We start from the raw sequence: 18,443 nt of genomic DNA on the forward strand, positions 1-18,443 counted from the left end.
CACCAGGAAACCTGGGCTTTAGGGCCCCAAACCGACTCCTCCCCACCCCCGGGGCCTCAGGGTCCTCGTAACCACCCACCCTCACAGAGTGCCCTGGGCGGCAGTCACGCGGGTCACGGCGTCAGGCCCCGGGCACAGCAGGGCCTCAGTCAGGGGCCGGTGGACACCGAAGGAATGCGGGGCGATAAGGCTCCTCCGCGCTGACCCTGGGGCCTTGTCTGGTGAGTGTTTTTACTAAGAAAAAAGAAACTGGAGGACTTGGTGATGGAGGGAGTCTAGTAAACGCAATGTTCCTCATGTAACTGTAGATTAATGATACCAAAATAACAAATTTTTTAATTAATTAATTAAGCTCATCTCAGCAAATGTCATTGCCATTGACTAAAGCCCGGAATCAGCAGGCGCACAGAGACGTACTCACGCTGGGCACGGCGATGCGAGAGGGGCCGCTCCTCGCCCCTGGCTGACCGCCGCTGGGGACAGGCCGGACGTCGGCGGGCCGGGAGGCCGGGGCCCGGGAGCCCGCTTTCCTGGGACTCCAAAGGCGGCAGAGCCAGGCGCCATCGGCACTCTGTGGCCCGGGCAGCACTGAGTGGCCGTCAGCGAGGAGCTGCCCCGTCCGGCCTGCTGCTGGGCACATGCGGTTTACAGTCGCTCGTCAAATAATTTTTCAGAACTAGCTAAGACTTTATCTGGTAAGTTTAGATATCAGAGATTAAAATGTTGAGCATATTACGCTTCTTGCCCCGGGACAACCCGGAATTCCCCTGTACCCGGGGAGGGGCAGAGGGGGGCAGCGCCCGCGTCAGCAGCCGCAGAAGCCCCACCTGGGGAATCTCCCCGGGGCGCACCCGACCCTCCGGGCCCCACACGCGTGGCCACCGCGCCGGGCAGACCAGGCCTAGAGAAGGAAGCCGCCCCCGCGGCCCCGGGCCCTGACTGAGCTCGCATGACACCCAACCCGACTGAGATGGGAAGGAAGGGACTCTTACGGGCCTTCTAGACCCTTCTGTAAATACTCCCCCGGAATCCCCGGGATGCGGACCTCGCTGCCACCTGGGGGGTGGGCACCCATCAGCAGGGAGTGCGGTCTTGCTGATTCTCATTTCTAATTCCTTCCCCAGCTGACGGTGACCCACGCCTGCTTCCTTCAAGGGTTCAGCACGAAAAGCTTGCGACCTCAAATCTTAACGGGCTCAGGAGGAAGGGCGTTGTACGGAGAGCTGCTTCTCCAGCTCATTAGACTGACCCAATCCATCAGCCTCAACACTGCCTGGTCCGCGGCGACCCAGCACTGTGGCTCCCTGAGGTGCGGGACAGCCACACGGCTGCCACCCGGCATGCGAGGTGGAGCCCCTCAGGTGCCCTCAGGGCACACCATCACCCACCAGGTGTGGGAGCAACACTCCCACGATCACCGTCACAGGGAAAACCCAGGACAGGAGTGAAGGGCGGGAGGCGTGGGGACGACCTGCCCAGGGTTTAGATTCCACCACATCACTAAGGCACCCACAGCCTGAGGACAAAACCCGGGACCCCAGAGGAGCGCAGACCCTGGCACAGGGCCATGCGCCCAAGGCAGCCCCAGGCCCTGCCCCACTGCCCCCCTCTGCCCGCAGCCCTCCTCTCGAGGACCCCCTGGCCCCGGCCACCACCCCTGCCCAGCGGAACGCTGCTGGAGGCAGATGAGAGTAAGGGCTGACCGGGGGGTGTGTGCCGTTAACCGCTCACTCTGTACAACCACCTGGAAGTGGGCACCGACGGTCCTGCAGTGGGGACAGCAACAGGTCATCCCTGTAGATGGGACTGCAGGTGTGGCCATGGCAACTGGCTCTGTTCTCTTTTATGGACAGGAAAGCACGGGGGCCGAAGCTAAGTCACCACCTGGGAAGAGAGCTAACAGCACCCAGCGGGTCCAAGGACGAGACCATGCGCTGCCTCCCCTCAGGCTCCCAACTGAGCTTAGGGGCTCTGCTGCACCCTGCACCCGAACACCCCCGATGTGGCTGCACTCACCGCACCCCCTGAGGAGCAGGCTGTGCTCCCCGCCTCTTCCAGCCCAGGAACACATTTCTCCTCAGGGCACACGGCCCTCCTTCACTCAGCAAGCCCTTGCCAGGATCCAGCTCTGTGCCCAGCCCCGTCCTCGGCTAAGTTCCTGCTGAAATGCCCCTGGGAAGCCTCCTCCACACCCCTGGACAGAGTGTGGTGCCCCCGAGCCCCCCTATCCCCTTGCCTCCATCACAGCCCCTGCCACACAGCTGTCACGTGTCCACCACCACCCCTTCCCCCCCACGCCAGGCTGGGGACTCCCGGTGCAGAGACACTGCCTTACACACCTCCGCGGAGTCCTGGCGGCAAGCACAGGCCCCACACAGACCAGGGTGCATGCTGTGGAAGGTGGCTGGCTGGGCGGGTGGATGGACGGACAGGCAGATAGATATATGTCATCAGCAGATATGCCTCCTCCGGGCGCAGCGAAGCGTTAGGAGAGTGACTGGCCTTTCCAGCACAACTGAGCTGCAATTCCGAGACGGACAGGCTGCATTCCACATTCACAACGAATTCCGGGAAGTCATCTCCCACCCAAAACTTTATAAAATAAATTTTTATTTTCATTTACAAGCATCCATGGGTGCCCACTGTGCTCCCTCCATGCTGGACATCAACGACAGGTGGAGAGAGAAACAGCTCCAGATCAGGGCTCATCTCTGCCTACACAGCCCGCCTCTCCGCTGACAGCTGCCCCCTGTGTGCCTCCTGCCTGCACCGCCGGAAACGAGCTCCAGGCCCGGCCACAGCTGCCCCAGGGACCCGCCCACCAAGGCCTAACAGGCCCTGCAAAGGCAGCAGGCCTGGCAGAGCCCCTCTCCACTCCCGCCCAGTCACCCCACCCGGTCTTGCCCAGGTCAGTAAATGCCCCCTGCGCCCTCTGCTGACACCCACAGTTTGGAGCACCTATTACCTGCCTCTGCATAACAACGGCACAAGCCTCAGCACGCTGCCCCCTCGGGCTCCCATCCCCGGGTCAGAGGCTGGGGCAGCTGGGTCCTTGGGCTCAGGGGCAGGTGTGGCCGGGCTGTGGAGGACCTGCTCCCAGGCCCTCGCTGGCTCATGCCAGCATCCTGAGCGCCTTGCCTGGGGGCTCTCCACGGGGCAGCTCACAGCGTGGCAGCAGCTTCTGTGGCATGAGAGCCCCGCAGAGAGCAGTCAGTGCCAGCAGGGTGCCCACCACTCTCACCGTCTTCCTTTGTGGGTGAGAGTCACCTGCCCACACGGTGGTGAGGACAGAACCCACCACGCAACAGGAAGGTGACAAACAAGTGGAGAGATTTCACCTAAAATGGCACAAAATGGTCTGGTGCCATGACGGTGTGTTGGCAGCAGCCGATGGGGCCCTTCCCAATCAGAGCCGCCTCAGGAGCGGAGTTCCCGAGCACACAGGGGCCTGTGGCGGCCCCCACTCTGTGGTGGGGAGACAGTCCTGACGTGTCGTAGGGGCGGCAGGCAGCTGGCCTTCAACCAGCCCAGAGGCCCCGACCTCCACCCTGCGCCCCAGCTGGCGGGGGCATGTGACCAGGAGGACACGGCCAGGCCCATGGAGCCCTCTGGAAGGCGCCACGCCACCCTTGCCTGCACAGAAGTGAGAGCGCCGCAGCCGAAGCCCCATGTCCATCCCTCTCTCCCCATGGTGGGCATGCCACTGGGCGCTGCAGGGCACTCAGCCCGAGCCGAGATGTGGATGAACAGCGGCAGGCCTGGCCACTAGAGCCTGCCCCAGAACCCTGCCCGGCCGTGCGCTGACCAGAGTAATGCAGGGACAGAGCCCCAATCTCACTGCAGGCTTATGGGGGCACCGGAGCACGATGTCCTGCAAGAGGTGGGGCATAAACAACTGCCACACAGCGCGCAGGCCTCAAATGCAACAAACCAGCCCTTCCAGAGCTTGCCTGCCAATCCCTACATTAGAGGCACACTAAGAGGTGAGCTTCAGGAACCTGGACTCGGCCCTGGGCTCCAGGGCCATGGTCCTGCTGGAGCCCCTGAGGTCATGGGGAAGTGCCCACCAGAGAGTGTGGGGAATGGCCAAACAAACCCTTTCCTTAGAGGATCTCATCCATTTGGCCGCAGGAGGGCGATTCGGAGCTTTACTGGTACAGGCCTGGAGCCCAGGGCCTCGCGCCCCAGCAGCCTGCTCTGGGTGGGCCCCGGGGTGCCAGGGCCCTGACTCGGGAGGTGGCGGCCTGAGACGGTGCTGTGAGAACGGCCAGACCCAAAGCCCAGGGAGAGAGCAGTACAGTTCATCTCCTGGGGTCTTCGGCCAGCCCACGAGGGGCGGGGACTCGGACGCACCCTGGGATGCGAGCAGTGGAGGTGTCTCAATTAGAACTCAGGAGGCCTTTGTACCCCCAGGAAGGAATCTAATAAATGCCATAAGCCAAAAGAAGGCACCGTGCAGTGCCTACCGGGCAAAGGGAAGCTTTTCCTTTTCTGAAAACATGATCACCAGGTTGTAGGAAATGGAAAGCCCCCAGGGCCCCCTCAGCACCTCCTCACTGACCAAAGCCTCCGGTCCTGGAGCAAGGAGAGGGCTGCTCTTAATGCTGCCCACACAGGACCAGAGACCTAATGGAATGCCAGACAAAACCCCAGGCGGAGGGCTGGCTCCCAGCGGCTCGCTGCCCAGGGTCCCCCAGACGGTGAGACATCAGTGCCCAGAGCCCCCGGGGAAGGCAGGTACTAGGGTTTAGAGAAAAGGTACCACGTGGTTCTTACATCTTTGACAGCCGCCCTCCACCCCAGGACACGCCCGGCAGCTCCCGCTTCTCACTCAGCCTTACAGGGCAGGGCATCCAGCCTGTGGCCCAGCTCCATGCCACCCAGGAGCCTTCCTGCTTGACAGCTGCCATCAGTCTGGAAATGCTCAGATCACCACCGCACGGCCTGACTCCCCCACCACCCACCCCTGTTCCCTGGACGATGGGTGCTTACCGCTCACTCAGTCCATGTCTTTTGGTGCCCCTCCACACAGGCTGCCCACCCACCCACATCCCACTTGTTGACAGCCAAGGGTCTCTTCCAGGAGGCACTGCTGCCCCCACAGTAACCCACTGACTCCACCAGCCTTCCCGGAGCTGCACTCCCCTATAAAGCAGCCACTCGTGAGGTGGCCTATTCAACTTAAGCTTAAATGAATTAAAATTAAAACTTACAAACAGTCACACCCGTCATTTTTCAGTGCTGAACAGCCACGCTTGCTAGAGGCGAGGCACCCACCTGGCATCCGTCCGCCCAGGCCCTCCCCGTCGCCGCTCTGCTCCGGAACCTCCCTCCCTGGGCTCCCCTCTCCAGCTTTCCTTCTGCTCCCTGGGCACCCCTTCCCCACGCCACTCCACCAGCCGGACCCGCTGCACCTCCCCCTTCTCTCTGCACCTTCCCCTAAGCCATCTTGGCCACAACATGATCTTTCTTAAATCGGAATAATATTCCATTGTGCGTGTGTGTGTGTGTGTGTGTGTGTGTGTGTGTATAAACAAACAAACACCTATATGCATACACACACACACGCACACCACAATTTCTCTAGCCATTCATCCACAGACACCTAGGTCAGTCCTGTGTCCTTACTACCATGAATAATGCTGCCGTGAATGTGGGGTGCAGATATCTCTGGGGCCCTGATCTCATTTCTTTTGGATAAACAAGTTCAGTAAAGTTTCTGGATAAAAAATCAATATACAAAACCCAGTATGCATTTCTGTATACTAACAATGAATTACTTAAAAGAGAAATTAAGAAAACAATCCCATTTACAATTGCATCAAAGAGAATAAAACACTTAGGAATAAATTTAACCAAGGAGGTGAAAGGTCTGCACACTGAAAACTATACAACATTGATGATATAAATTGAAGAAGACACAAACAAATGGAAAGATATTCTGTGTTCATGGACTGGAAGAATTAATATTGTGAAAATGTCCACACTACCCAAAGCCACCTATGGATTCCACACAGCCCCTATCAAAATTCCTATGGCATTTTTCACAGAAATGGAAAAACAAACCTAAAATTCATACAGAACCACAAAAGACCCTGAATAGCTAAAGCAATTGAGCCAGTTGGCATTCTAATGCCATCTAGTAGAAGAGAATAACAGCTGTGAGAATGCACTGCTGTCCACAGCCTTTCAGGAAAAGCACCTTCGCCAGCCCCTCTGGGCGGTCCCTCCCCAGCAAGGGCCCCTCTGCCAGACAGCCCGCTCCCAGGAAAGCACGTGAGAGATTCTCATGTGGCTCATGCTTGGCAGGACTGAAGTGACCCTCCCAGAGCGTGTCGAGGGTCAGGGACCCCTTGACAATAGGGCACAGACGCACTCCCATGATCTTGGTGGGGGGTGAGGGTCCAGCAGCCAGGCTCAGACAGAAAGGTGGCTTCTGTCCCAGGACCTGCCAGGTCAGGGCTGGGGTCAGGGAGGGTTTGCGGGCCCTGCAAGGTACCTGGTGCCCACCAGGCCTCTGGGTAATGTGCAACAGGGCTGTGGGGAAGGCATGGGCCATCAGACCCACCCCCACACCAAGGCGCACAGGGAGGACACGCCCTCCCAGGACACTGCTGCTGCCAGCAGAGGCCAAGAGCAGGCGCTGGGCTCTGGAAAGCAGCAGGTGTTACGATAGAATAGAAGCCACGTCTGTGGCTGTTTTTCCACAGATAAGCAATTTCAGAGAATGTGCATGAAATCTGGAGGCGTGGAGAGCACCCCTGAGGCTGGAATGTGGGGCTCCCTGGCTTAGAGCAGCTCTGGGGAGGAGAGGGCATGAGTGCTGAGTAGCTGAGGTGGCATTCAATGCCCATCTGCCAGGAAGGACCCCAGGGTCAAAAGTGCCCTAAATGCACAGCAGGGCTGCCTTCCTGCGGCGACCTCACCCCTCCTCCCCCAGGCCTACAGAGGAAGGTCCTGGGCACTCGGTGGGGTCGGGGACCAGGCTCCAGCCTCCACTGCTGTGGGTCTACCACACGAGTCCAACAGGGAGATGGCACGCATAACCCTGTGGGACCTGTGGTCACATGACGGGTCAGCAGACACTCCCAGAAGGCCATCTGCTATGGACTGAACTGAGTCCCCCAAAATTTCCAGGTCGAAGCCCTAATCCCGGTGGGGCCATATTTGAAGACAGAGCCCTTCAGGAGGTACAGTGGTCCCCCCAGCTGCATTTCACTTTCCGCAGTTTCGGTCACCCGTGGACACCCTGGGCCCAGAAGCAGATGTTACCCTGCTGACCTGTGGTCAGGTCAGTAGTAGCCTGACGTAAGTCAGGACACCACATCACGAGGCCGACGTCCCCACCTCGCTGCACTTGGTCACGCGGGCACTTCATCCCCTCCCACCGTCACAGGAAGGGCGTGCGCGGTACAGCAAGATGTTCTGAGGCCACGTCCACGTGACTTACTATAGTGCAGTGGCATAGCTGTTCTGTTTTACTATTAGTTATTGCTGATATCTTACTGAGCCTGATTTATACAGCGACTTTGCCATAGGTCTGTATCTATCGGGAAAACACATAGTATCTCTAGGCATCGGCACCACCTGCAGCTTCAGGCGTCCACTGGGGTGTCTTGCAACACGACCCCCGCAGGTGAGGCGAGACTGCTATAGCTAAGGTTAGGGGGTTCCAGGGTGGGGCCCTGGTCCAGTAGGACTGGTGTCCCTCTAAGAAGAGGAGGAGACCTTAGGTGTCCTTCTCTCTCTCCACACGAGCAGAGGAGGATCCTCGTGAGGACATGGTAAGAAGGTGGCCACACGTGAACCATGGTGGTGCTGCCCTTGGTCGCCTGGCCCAGGTGTCTGTCGGGCTCCTCCACCGGAGGCTCCCCTTTCCTTCTTCATCCCCACTGTCCTCTTCGGGAAGACGTCCACGTGCACGGCCCACGCATAGGGGTGGGAGCCACACCAGCCCTCCCAGGGGGCAGCTGGTAATTTATTCGGAATTCCGAGTGGGAGGCTTATCTCTTCTGCCCTGCTATTTACGTCTCCGATCATTTGCTTCTTTCCGTGTGGAGTCGTGGGTACTTGTGCTACACTGAGTTATTCTGCTGGTCAACATGACCAGCTCTGGCCGCCAGGAGCTCCTGGGTGACCGGCCCCCATCACAGTGGTGACCTGAGCACGTCCTGACGCTGCGGCCCTACAAGAGCTGCAGGCGCGTCCTGTTTGCTCCCTGCCCCAGCCCCACAATCAGCCGTTTCTCCAAGGAGCTGGTTCCTCTTGCTGGAGAGTGTTTGGAAACCAAGACCTGGCACTGGGCATGCTCGCTGCTACTAGGGTATCATTTATTCCAGGGCTCTCAGCTGGCCGTGCAAGGAAAGCGTGTGCGCGCTGACCAACGTATCACACGTCTGCAGATATTTCTACATAAAGGTGTGGCCGTCTGTATCTGTCGTTAAAGTGAACATGAGTTCATACGGATGCCACAGAACATTCTGAGATGATGAATCCTGCCAGTGGGTAAGTGTCTGTTCCCGGCACGTGCTGCTCCCTGTGCAGAACGCTCTCTTCCTGGATGCCCACAGGGCTCCCTGCTCCATGCCTCAGGTGCCAACTCAATCCTCGACAGAGAGGCTGTCCCCCAGTCTGTGGCACAAATGCCAGCTCCTGGGGCCTCCCGCTCCTTTATGGCAGCTCCGGCACTCACGCCCCCACCCTTGCCACCTAAGGCTCCCCAGCACCATAAGGGCCGCAGGTGCAGCTGCCATCAAACACCTGCCCCTCTGCTCTGCTCGTGAGTAGCGACATGCTTCCTTGTGGCACCTACTCCTGCCTAACCTGAGCCCGGCACTGGCCATGGGCTCATTTCCTTCCATGTCCATCACAGCTCCCACGAGACATGTGCTGTGAGACGTGGGTCCGGTTTTCTGTGTCTGCCCAAAGCCCAGCACAGTGCCCGTGCACGGTGGGCACCCAACACGTGTTTTCAAAACAAACGTCTGCATGGAAAAGAGGACAAAGCTGCTGGCCAGAGGCCAGGAGAGGCGTCACCCCAGGCCTGCGTGTCCCATCCAGGACCCAGCCCTTGGACCAGGCCTTCCTGGTGGTGGTGGTGGTTGAGAGGCCTGGGCCAACTCCTTGGTGGCAGCAAAAGGGGCTCTTGTTGCCCACTCCCTTTTCCTGACCTTGGACACAACAGGTTTATTTCAATTAAAGAACAGGAGACCTATGCCAATCACTGTCCAGCTCCTCAGGCCGCACTGATGCTGAACGCTGATGCGGCATTTGCATGGAAGCACAAAGAGGCCACATGCTTGCAGGAAAGAACCACTTCCGGGTGCCCTCTTGTGCAGGGCTCTGAGGCTCAGACCTGCTTCCTCAGATGACGGCTTACAAGGACACACACGAGGGGGCTCTGCTGCCCCATCTCAGGCCGGGCAGTAGCCACGAGGAAGCATGGCCTTGGGACGATGCTGGACACGGCATCCAGGGCAGTTCCTAAAGAGGAGCCCGTACCCTCCAGGGGCTGAGGAAGGTGCTGGGGCCTCTGTCTGGGGTGTGCCTCTGATCCTCAGCAAAAGCAAAGGGCGGCTCTCAGAGAAGGAAATTCTGCCCAGTTACAGTCCAGGGCCCCGTGTCAGCAGAGCCCACCTGGGAGGCGAGGCCAGAGGGAGCGGTTCCAGCCAGCCCCTCTGCACTGAGGCCACACGAGGGCAGAGGAGGAAGCACACGAGCACGCCTCTGCAGGAGGCCCCCGTGCCCACCACCAGCCCAGGACATCGGTGTCCCTGCAGGGCCTGAAGGCTGCCAGCATGGGCCAGCTTTCTCAGAGCCAGAAAGAGAACGTCGGGCTCACACTTTACTGTCTGATCACAGCACGGTGCAGTAGCTGTTAAGACTTGAAACACCCATTTCATCTCTGTCCTATCAACTCTGCCTGCTCCCGTTCACTTGAAGGCAAAGCCCGCGTGCCTCCTCAGGGACACGGACCGGGCACGCCAGGAAGCCGGCTTGTGGGCGGAGAGCAAGGGCCAGGGATTTCAAATGAGCGGGCATCATGCCCTGGCTGACCAGTGGCACCAGTGAGGTTAGGAACTGCCGACCTTAACTCCACGGCTGCGGAACAGCAGCAAAGGAACAAGGCCCGAGGATCCTCTCATCTGAGTTGATCAAAATCCACACATGGATCCAGTGGGGGGCAGGATGCGTCTTCTCCACAGTCCAGGGATGTCCAGGCGGAGCCACAGGCAAAGCTGGCAGCCAGGTCGTATGGAGGCCTTGCAACCGGCTGTCCCGGCCACGGTCCCTGGGAGCCGACCGCTCCTTCCGCCGGGGCCGCCCACAGCCGGTACCGCCTCCAGGAGGGAACACACAATGCGCCCAGCAGCCGGGCCGCCTCCCTGTGGTCTGGCCCACTTCTGGACTGTTTGTGATTTTTAAATGCCTTTTTCATGCTTATGATCATGTACCCTGTTCCTTTTCACGCCGTCATCTCACTGGGGGCCGGGGACACGGCAGGTGCTTATCGGCTGCCTTTTCTTGGCACGAATCCCCAGAAGGTTTCAACCCATAAGGGGTTAAAGAGTTACTGGAAACTGTAACAGCCCAGCTAATAAACACCCAGATTAGGGGAGAGGAATCACCTGATTGCCATCCTTTGATTACTATGTATTTTCATTGCCAAAAGATGCAATACAATTTCATGGTTACTTGAGTCTCTAAAATAGAAATACCCCCAATTTTTAAGATAAGAAAAGGTTTATGACCAGGGTACTGTCAGTTCAAGAATGAGTCCATGGTACAAATGAGTCAATTCATGACAAAATTTAATTTCAGGAAAATTAACTCAATAAAGATGCCACAATTGTGCTTAAACTTTTAATACCTATTAGGAGTTCTAGTGAAGTGCTGTGGGGCCACGGACGTGCAGATCCATTTTCCAGCTCCTCCAAATGTGACTGACTTAATACCTAGTTTATCTGTAATGGGGACAGTATCATGAGGAACTCTGCTTAACGAGGGGGCCAGGGTCTCAAACAGCCTAACCCGTCACGAATGGAGTGCATTCGCCAATTTACAGGATATTAAGTTTTGTTTCCTATGATGCTACCAAGACCCAATCGATAGCACCAGCCTGATGGCCACTTGAACCAAACAGCCCACGGAAAGGCTTTATGTCCCCGTAAATGTTAGTGGCCAGAAACACTACAGCTGCCAAATACCTAGAAAACCAAAACCACAGGGGCATGTGATGCCATGTACTGAGCAGCCGTGATTTCTGTAGTGAACATCATTAGAACACACAAGCTGCAGAAGAGAAAAGCGAAGGCAAAACATCCACGGACCCCACGTGGGGCACACGGACCAGCCTCAGGAACGAGGGGAGGGTCAGGGTTCTAAACGGCTCAGACCGGAACAAGCTCACAGCAGGAGCCCGGGCACGTGGGTCGGTAGGTCAGCAGCCAGAGCTCCCACCCCACCGTCCAGACGGAGGGTTCCATCCGTGGCGGGAAGGGGGACCGATGAGAAAGCGGCTGTAGCCCTCACAGCAAGGCCCAGGCCTCCCGCCACCATGTCCCGGCCCTGGGCCTCCCACTGCCTGACCGAGGAGCCTGCTGCCTGGAGCTCCCTGCCCCGCCCCACAGGCAGCGGCCCCCTGGCAGGGGCTGACGCCCACTGCAGTAGAAACTCCGCCTCCCAGAGGTGGGCTACAGGCCGGCCACGGCAGGGGTCCACCTGAATGCCCCCCAGGTCCCACCGTCTGCAGGCAATGATGAAAAGCCAGCGAGTGGCCCCCGCAGCGAGCTCGGCCTCGGCAAACATCTCCACCAAAATAGAAAGGCGCTGCTATAAAGCAACAGGCCACTCAAGGGAGCAGAGGTGGTTGGTTCCAGAAAACTCAATCTTCTGAGGGAATGAATCTCATCACAGTCGAGAGCGTGTAGAAAATTTCTTCTCGTACGGAATATGTCAGTTGACTTTTAAAAATCTTTATTGTAAGTAACTCAAACCCCAGACAACGCGTGAATCCTGAGTGTGGATGTTTCCGGCAGGTGCAGCCCAGACTCCCACGGGGGTCACAAGTGCTCCTGGCACGCCCCACGGGCCCTGCCCAGGTGCAGACTGCTGGTGAGCACAGCGGGCACTGCACACACAGCCAGAATGAAAAGCAGCCACGGACGGAACAGACTGTAGAAACGGCCTTTCCCCGTTTTGCATGGATTCAGGGGACAGGACCCCAGAACCGGACTCCTCAAAGACCACAATTCAATCGAGAGGCTGCTCAGCAGGCAAAACTACATGCAGTGCAGACACCGAGCAGGACGTGCGGACAGGATGGCCAGCACCTGGGGCCGCCTGGTCCGGCTCCTGGGAGGGTCAGGGGCTCACCTGGTAGGTGTCCCACAGGCGGATGGTGCAGCGCAGGGGCAGCTCCCTCATCAGCAGGTTGTTCATCCAGCGGAAGGCGAACTGCAGGTACCGCACCTCGTGCTGCTCCAGGTGCCGATGGACTTGCTCTACAGGAAACACACAGACCCCAAGGCTGTGAGCAACGCCCTCGGAGGCCCAGCAGCTGCCCGTCATCTGGTTCCCGGGGGCCCTGCCACGCCAGACACCAGGCAACCCCAAGCAATGCCCCCAAAGGATCAAAGAAGGGATTTCTATTAAAGACTTTACAGTTGACACTCCCCAGGAAAATGGGTGGTGGTGGTAACAGCAGCAACACGTGGCTCCCGCCTGCGGGGTGTGCGTGGAGGCCCGCACCCACTCCCAGGAAGAACACAGGATGTGTCTGCCCTACAGACGAGGGGCTGGTCCTCCACGGCCCACAGCAGAGCTCCAGTTAAGCCCGCACATGTCTGGCCCCAGGGCAGGAGCCCCTTCTCCTGAACAGGACGGGCCTACAGACACAGCTGCAGTCCAGGAGGTGCCTGGAGAGAGGCAGAGGAGAGAGTTGGCCAGTCCCAAAGACGACTCCAGCCTCATCCCCTGCAGGCCAACGCCCCCAGATCCGGGACTCAGCCAGAGCAGGGGCAGCTGGGGCACGCTGCTGGGCCAGGGCCTTTGCATTCCAGGTCTGAGTCCACCTGGGGTACCGTAAACACAGCCGGGCCTCTGAGAGAACCAGACGGACCACTGGCCGTTCCCCTAACATACATTCTCTTAGCTGCCATGAAATCACCCCCTCACCACACTGCAACGGCAGCCACTCCACAGGCACGGCCCTGAATCCCTGCCCAGGCCTCTGCCCAGCGTCAACGACCAGCCAGAAAGGCCTGGAGCCCAGTGAAGCTCCATGGCCCACGGGACCCCAGAGGTGGGCCTTTGGAGAGCACAGGTCCCAGGATCCTGACGACCGCGCTCCTGCTCCCAGCCTTCTGCCATGAAACCCTGAAGGGCCTGGAAGTTCCCTAAAGCAAGTAAGCATGGCAGCTTGGCCCCCATGGGGAACGGGCACTCTCCCACACTGATTTCTTTAAGTCCGGGCATCAGGGCCCACGTAGGTGCTGCTAAAAGCCTCTGTCTGCACCCCTCTCCTTCAGCCTCCAGGGGGCTCGCGTCGGCTCGTGTCCCTGATGACCTGCAGTAGTGCAGAGACGAGGCTTTCCTGACCACTGAGCCAGAAGCGGGCGACGGGAGGCAGCGGGAGCTCCGGCCCTGAGACCCTGTGGGTCCCGCAGACAGCAGCTCTGGCAGACCTGAGTGCCTGGCTGGGCGCTGCCCGGGCCCGCAGGAGAGGAGGCTCTGCCGGGCTGGCTCTGGGCAGCTCTGCTCCCACAGCTGGAGCTGCTCTGTCACCCCCCCAAACCACCTGTGACCTCAGCTGGCCAGAGCAAACCCGCCAGGGCACCCTCAACCCGGCAGGCTGGGGCAGGACACTGGGGGGCCAGGTGGGGGGCAAGGCCCGAGACCAGTTCCACTCCAACAGTGACCGATTGCACCACGGGGCTACAAGAACACAAAAGCCCACCTCAGCCCTTGCCACCAGCTGGGAGCAGGCTACCAGGGACGGGGCGACCACCAGTGACGGGACAGGCAGTGCCCCAGGCCCACTGCGTGCTGCCCCCACAAGGGCAAACCCAGAGACCGAGGGCTCTGGCACAGCCGGGGTAGGCCTGGGCCCAGACGGCAGGTGTAGTGCCAAGCAGCGGGTGCCTCGCACCCTAGTGTCCAGCTCCTCCACACAGGGGCCTCTCCCTGCAGGGGGGTGTCACATGCCACGGTCACACGCTGGGTCTGTGTTTTGCTTCCTTCAGAGGTTCTGGCAAAAACCTATGCAAACATGTTCAAAGACCAGCATCTCCACATCAGCAAACCCCCCCGGCCCCCAGGAAAGCTGCAGGAGGAGACGGACGCTCCTGTGGAGGAGGGACTGGAAGGGGTGTGGACCAGGAAGCAGGGGATATCAGGGTTGGGCAGCTGGGTGGAAACAGGGCCGTACTGGGACAGGAAGGATACCGAGGAATTTAAAATGCACTTTTATATTAAAACCCAAACAAATACACATGACAGCACAGTCGGTCACCATCACTGGTTTCTAGAATAAGCCTTCAGATTTCAATGGCACTCCTTCTTTGCGACGGGCCCCTTAAGCTCCATCTTTCAATCCCCCCCACAGACGATGGTAGCTCCCATTTGGGCTGGTTGTGGGAGCACAGGGGAGACGAGGCGGAGGCGCTTAGACCCCAGCAACAGCCCTCAGAAGCAGGGGAAGCCCAGGGCCAGCCAGGGGGTGCTGACAGTGACCCCAGGGCCCCCGAGTACAGCTGAGCATCACCCTCATCTCAGCAGCTGTTAGAACACAGGCTCTCATGCCCATCTCAACTTTCTTGATCAGCATCTTCCAGCCAGGATCTGAGAATGTGTGTTTAATCTGCTCTCCAGAAGATTCTTATGTGCCAGACACACAGCTGTGCTGGGAACCAGGCACAGGGGCAAATTACACAGGGATTCAGCACCCAACAGGCTCCCAGGGACAGAGGAAGGTGGGACTCCAGCCTCTCACACAGGGTCCCTGGGCAGAAGGCCCCCGCGCAGAACAGGCTGGTGTCACCCAGAGGTGGCAATGACTGTGGTTTACTTAATGGGTTTCTTCTAACCAATGTGTATCTTATTAAATACATTTATGTTTAAAATAAACTTAATTTCTCTACCAAAGAGAAGTTTCCACTTGCTCTATGAAGGGTAAAGAGGTGAATAGGCACTGGTGTGGCGCAAGGCAGAGTTGCCCGGCCACACTCCCCAGCAGAACAGAACCGCCTGGCTTTTCACAGAGAAGAGTCCACAGGTTCAGACCTTGGGAGATTATTCCCCTCTGAGCCTGCCGGTGTAAAATAAAACCTCAACACTCCAAGACCTCCCGGTGCCGCTTGGTTCTTCCGTCGGTGATCCAGTCCAGGTTTTCCAGTATTTTCTGTAATACTTAAGAAAGTAATTACTCGGGAAGATGGCGGCGTGAGTAGAGCAGCGGAAATCTCCTCCCAAAACAACATATATCTATGAAAATATAACAAAGACAACCCTTCCTAGAATAAAGACCAGAGGACACAGGACAATATCCAGACCACATCCACACCTGAGAGAACCCAGCGCCTCGCGAAGGGGGTAAGATACAAGCCCCGGCCCAGCAGGAGCCGAGCGCCCCTCCCCCCAGCTCCCGGCGGGAGAAGAGCAGGCAGAGCGGGAGGGAGACGGAGCCCAGGGCTGCCGAGCACCCAGCCCCAGCCATCCGGGCCAGATTGCAGGGCCCTCGATACTGGGAAAACAAGGCAGCAAGAACAGTGAGCAGGCACTGGAGGCTGGGCGACAGAGGACATAAGAAAAGCGCGCGACCACTTTTTTTTTTTTTTTTGCTTTTTTGCTGCTTTGTTTTGGCGAGCGCTTTTTGGAACTCTTAAAGGGACAGGGACCCCAATATTAGGGAAACAGGGCAGAAAGACCGGTGAGCAGAGGCCTGAGGCTGGCACCGGAGAATAAAGAAAAACGAACGACCACCTTTTTTTTTTTTTTTTTTTAATTAAAAATTTTTTTTTCTTGTTTCTTTTTTGTGGTCGTTGTTTTGTTTTGGCGGGTGCTTTTTGGAAGTCTTAAAGGGGCAGGGCGGGTCACTTGGTCCAGAGGTAGGGAATCCGGGATCTCTGGGCACCCTAACCCCTGGGGCTGCAGGGAGCAGGGAGGCACCTTACGGAGATAAATAGCCTCCCAGCAGCTCCTGCTCCAACGCGACTCCACCACTTTGGAGCAGCTGCCCGAGCCAGGCCACGCCCACAGCGACAGCGGAGATTAACTCCATAGCAGCCGGGCAGGAAGCAGAAGCCCTGTCTGCGCGCAGCTGCGCAGCACAAGCCACTAGAGGCCGCTGTTCTCCCAGGAGAGGAGGGCCACAAACCAACAAGAAAGGAAGTCCTTCCAGCCGTCAGTCGTCCCAGTTCTGCAGACTATTCCTATCACCATGAAAAGGCAAAGCTACAGGCAGACAAAGATCACAGAGACAACACCAGAGAAGGAGACAGACCTAACCAGTCTTCCTGACAAAGAATTCAAAATAAGAATCATAAACATGCTGACAGAGATGCAGAGAAATACGCAAGAAAAATGGGATGAAGTCCGGAAAGAGATCACAGATGCCAGAAAGGAGATCGCAGAAATGAAACAAACTCTGGAAGGGTTTATAAGCAGAATGGATAGAATGCAAGAGGCCATTGATGGAATTGAAATCAGAGAACAGGAACGCATAGAAGCTGACAGAGAGAGAGACAAAAGGATCTCCAGGAATGAAACAATATTAAGAGAACTGTGTGACCAATCTAAAAGGAGCAATATCCGTATTATAGGGGTCCCAGAAGAAGAAGAGAGAGGCAAAGAGATGGAAAGTATCTTAGAAGAAATAATTGCTGAAAACTTCCCCACACTGGGGGAGGAAGTAATCAAACAGACCACGGAAATACACAGAACCCCCAACAGAAAGGATCCAAGAAGGGCAACACCAAGACACATAATAATTAAAATGGCAAAGATCAAGGACAAGGAAAGAGTGTTAAAGGCAGCTAGAGAGAAAAAGGTCACCTATAAAGGGAAACCCATCAGGCTAACGTCAGATTTCTCAACAGAAACCCTACAGGCCAGAAGAGAATGGCATGATATATTTAATACAATGAAACAGAAGGGCCTTGAACCAAGGATACTGTATCCAGCACGACTATCATTCAAATATGACGGTGGGATTAAACAATTCCCAGACAAACAAAAGCTGAGGGAATTTGCTTTCCACAAACCACCTCTACAGAACATCTTACAGGGACTGCTCTAGATGGGAGCACTCCTAGAAAGAGCACAGCACAAAACACCCAACATATGAAGAATCGAGGAGGAGGAACAAGAAGGGAGAGAAGAAAAGAATCTCCAGATAGTGTATATAACAGCTCAATAAGCGAGCTAAGTTAGGCAGTAAGATACTAAAGAGGCTAACCTTGAACCTTTGGTAACCACGAATTTAAAGCCTGCAATGGCAATAAGTACATATCTTTCAATAGTCACCCTAAATGTTAATGGGCTGAATGCACCAATCAAAAGACACAGAGTAACAGAATGGATAAAAAAGCAAGACCCATCTATATGCTGCTTACAAGAAACTCACCTCAAACCCAAAGACATGTACAGACTAAAAGTCAAGGGATGGAAAAACATATTTCAAGCAAACAACAGTGAGAAGAAAGCAGGGGTTGCAGTACTAATATCAGACAAAATAGACTTCAAAACAAAGAAAGTAACAAGAGATAAAGAAGGACACTACATAATGATAAAGGGCTCAGTCCAACAAGAGGATATAACCATTCTAAATATATATGCACCCAACACAGGAGCACCAGCATATGTGAAACAAATACTAACAGAACTAAAGGGGGATATAGACTGCAATGCATTCATTCTAGGAGACTTCAACACACCACTCACCCCAAAGGATAGATCCACTGGGCAGAAAATAAGTAAGGACACGGAAGCACTGAACAACACAGTAGAGCAGATGGACCTAATAGACATCTATAGAACTCTACATCCAAAAGCAGCGGGATATACATTCTTCTCAAGTGCACATGGAACATTCTCCAGAATAGACCACATACTAGGCCACAAAAAGAGCCTCAGAAAATTCCAAAAGATTGAAATCCTACCAACCAACTTTTCAGACCACAAAGGCATAAAACTAGAAATAAACTGTACAAAGAAAGCAAAGAGGCTCACAAACACATGGAGGCTTAACAACACGCTCCTACATAATCAATGGATCAATGACCAAATCAAAATGGAGATCCAGCAATATATGGAAACAAATGACAACAACAACACTAAGCCCCAACTTCTGTGGGACACAGCAAAAGCAGTCTTAAGAGGAAAGTATATAGCAATCCAAGCATATTTAAAAAAGGAAGAGCAATCCCAAATGAAGGGTCTAATGT

General features: G+C 56.4%; 1 protein-coding gene across 3 annotated transcripts in view; it reads right to left on the reverse strand.

Annotated features, from left to right (window-relative positions):
* Positions 1-18,443, reverse strand: part of TBC1D22A (TBC1 domain family member 22A) — a 328,715-nt gene that overhangs the window by 67,815 nt on the left and 242,457 nt on the right. For 2 of the 3 annotated variants that reach the window (XM_036906613.2, XM_036906611.2), the window contains exon 11: positions 12,376-12,503. The exons of the other annotated variant lie outside the window; for it this stretch is intronic. In XM_036906613.2, coding sequence (XP_036762508.2) covers positions 12,376-12,503 — 128 coding nt within the window. The remainder of the gene's footprint in view (positions 1-12,375; positions 12,504-18,443) is intronic. 3 annotated transcript variants of the gene reach the window in all.

The sequence above is a fragment of the Manis pentadactyla genome, chromosome 10 (assembly GCF_030020395.1).
Source record: "Manis pentadactyla isolate mManPen7 chromosome 10, mManPen7.hap1, whole genome shotgun sequence".
NCBI classification, from domain to species: Eukaryota; Metazoa; Chordata; class Mammalia; order Pholidota; family Manidae; genus Manis; species Manis pentadactyla.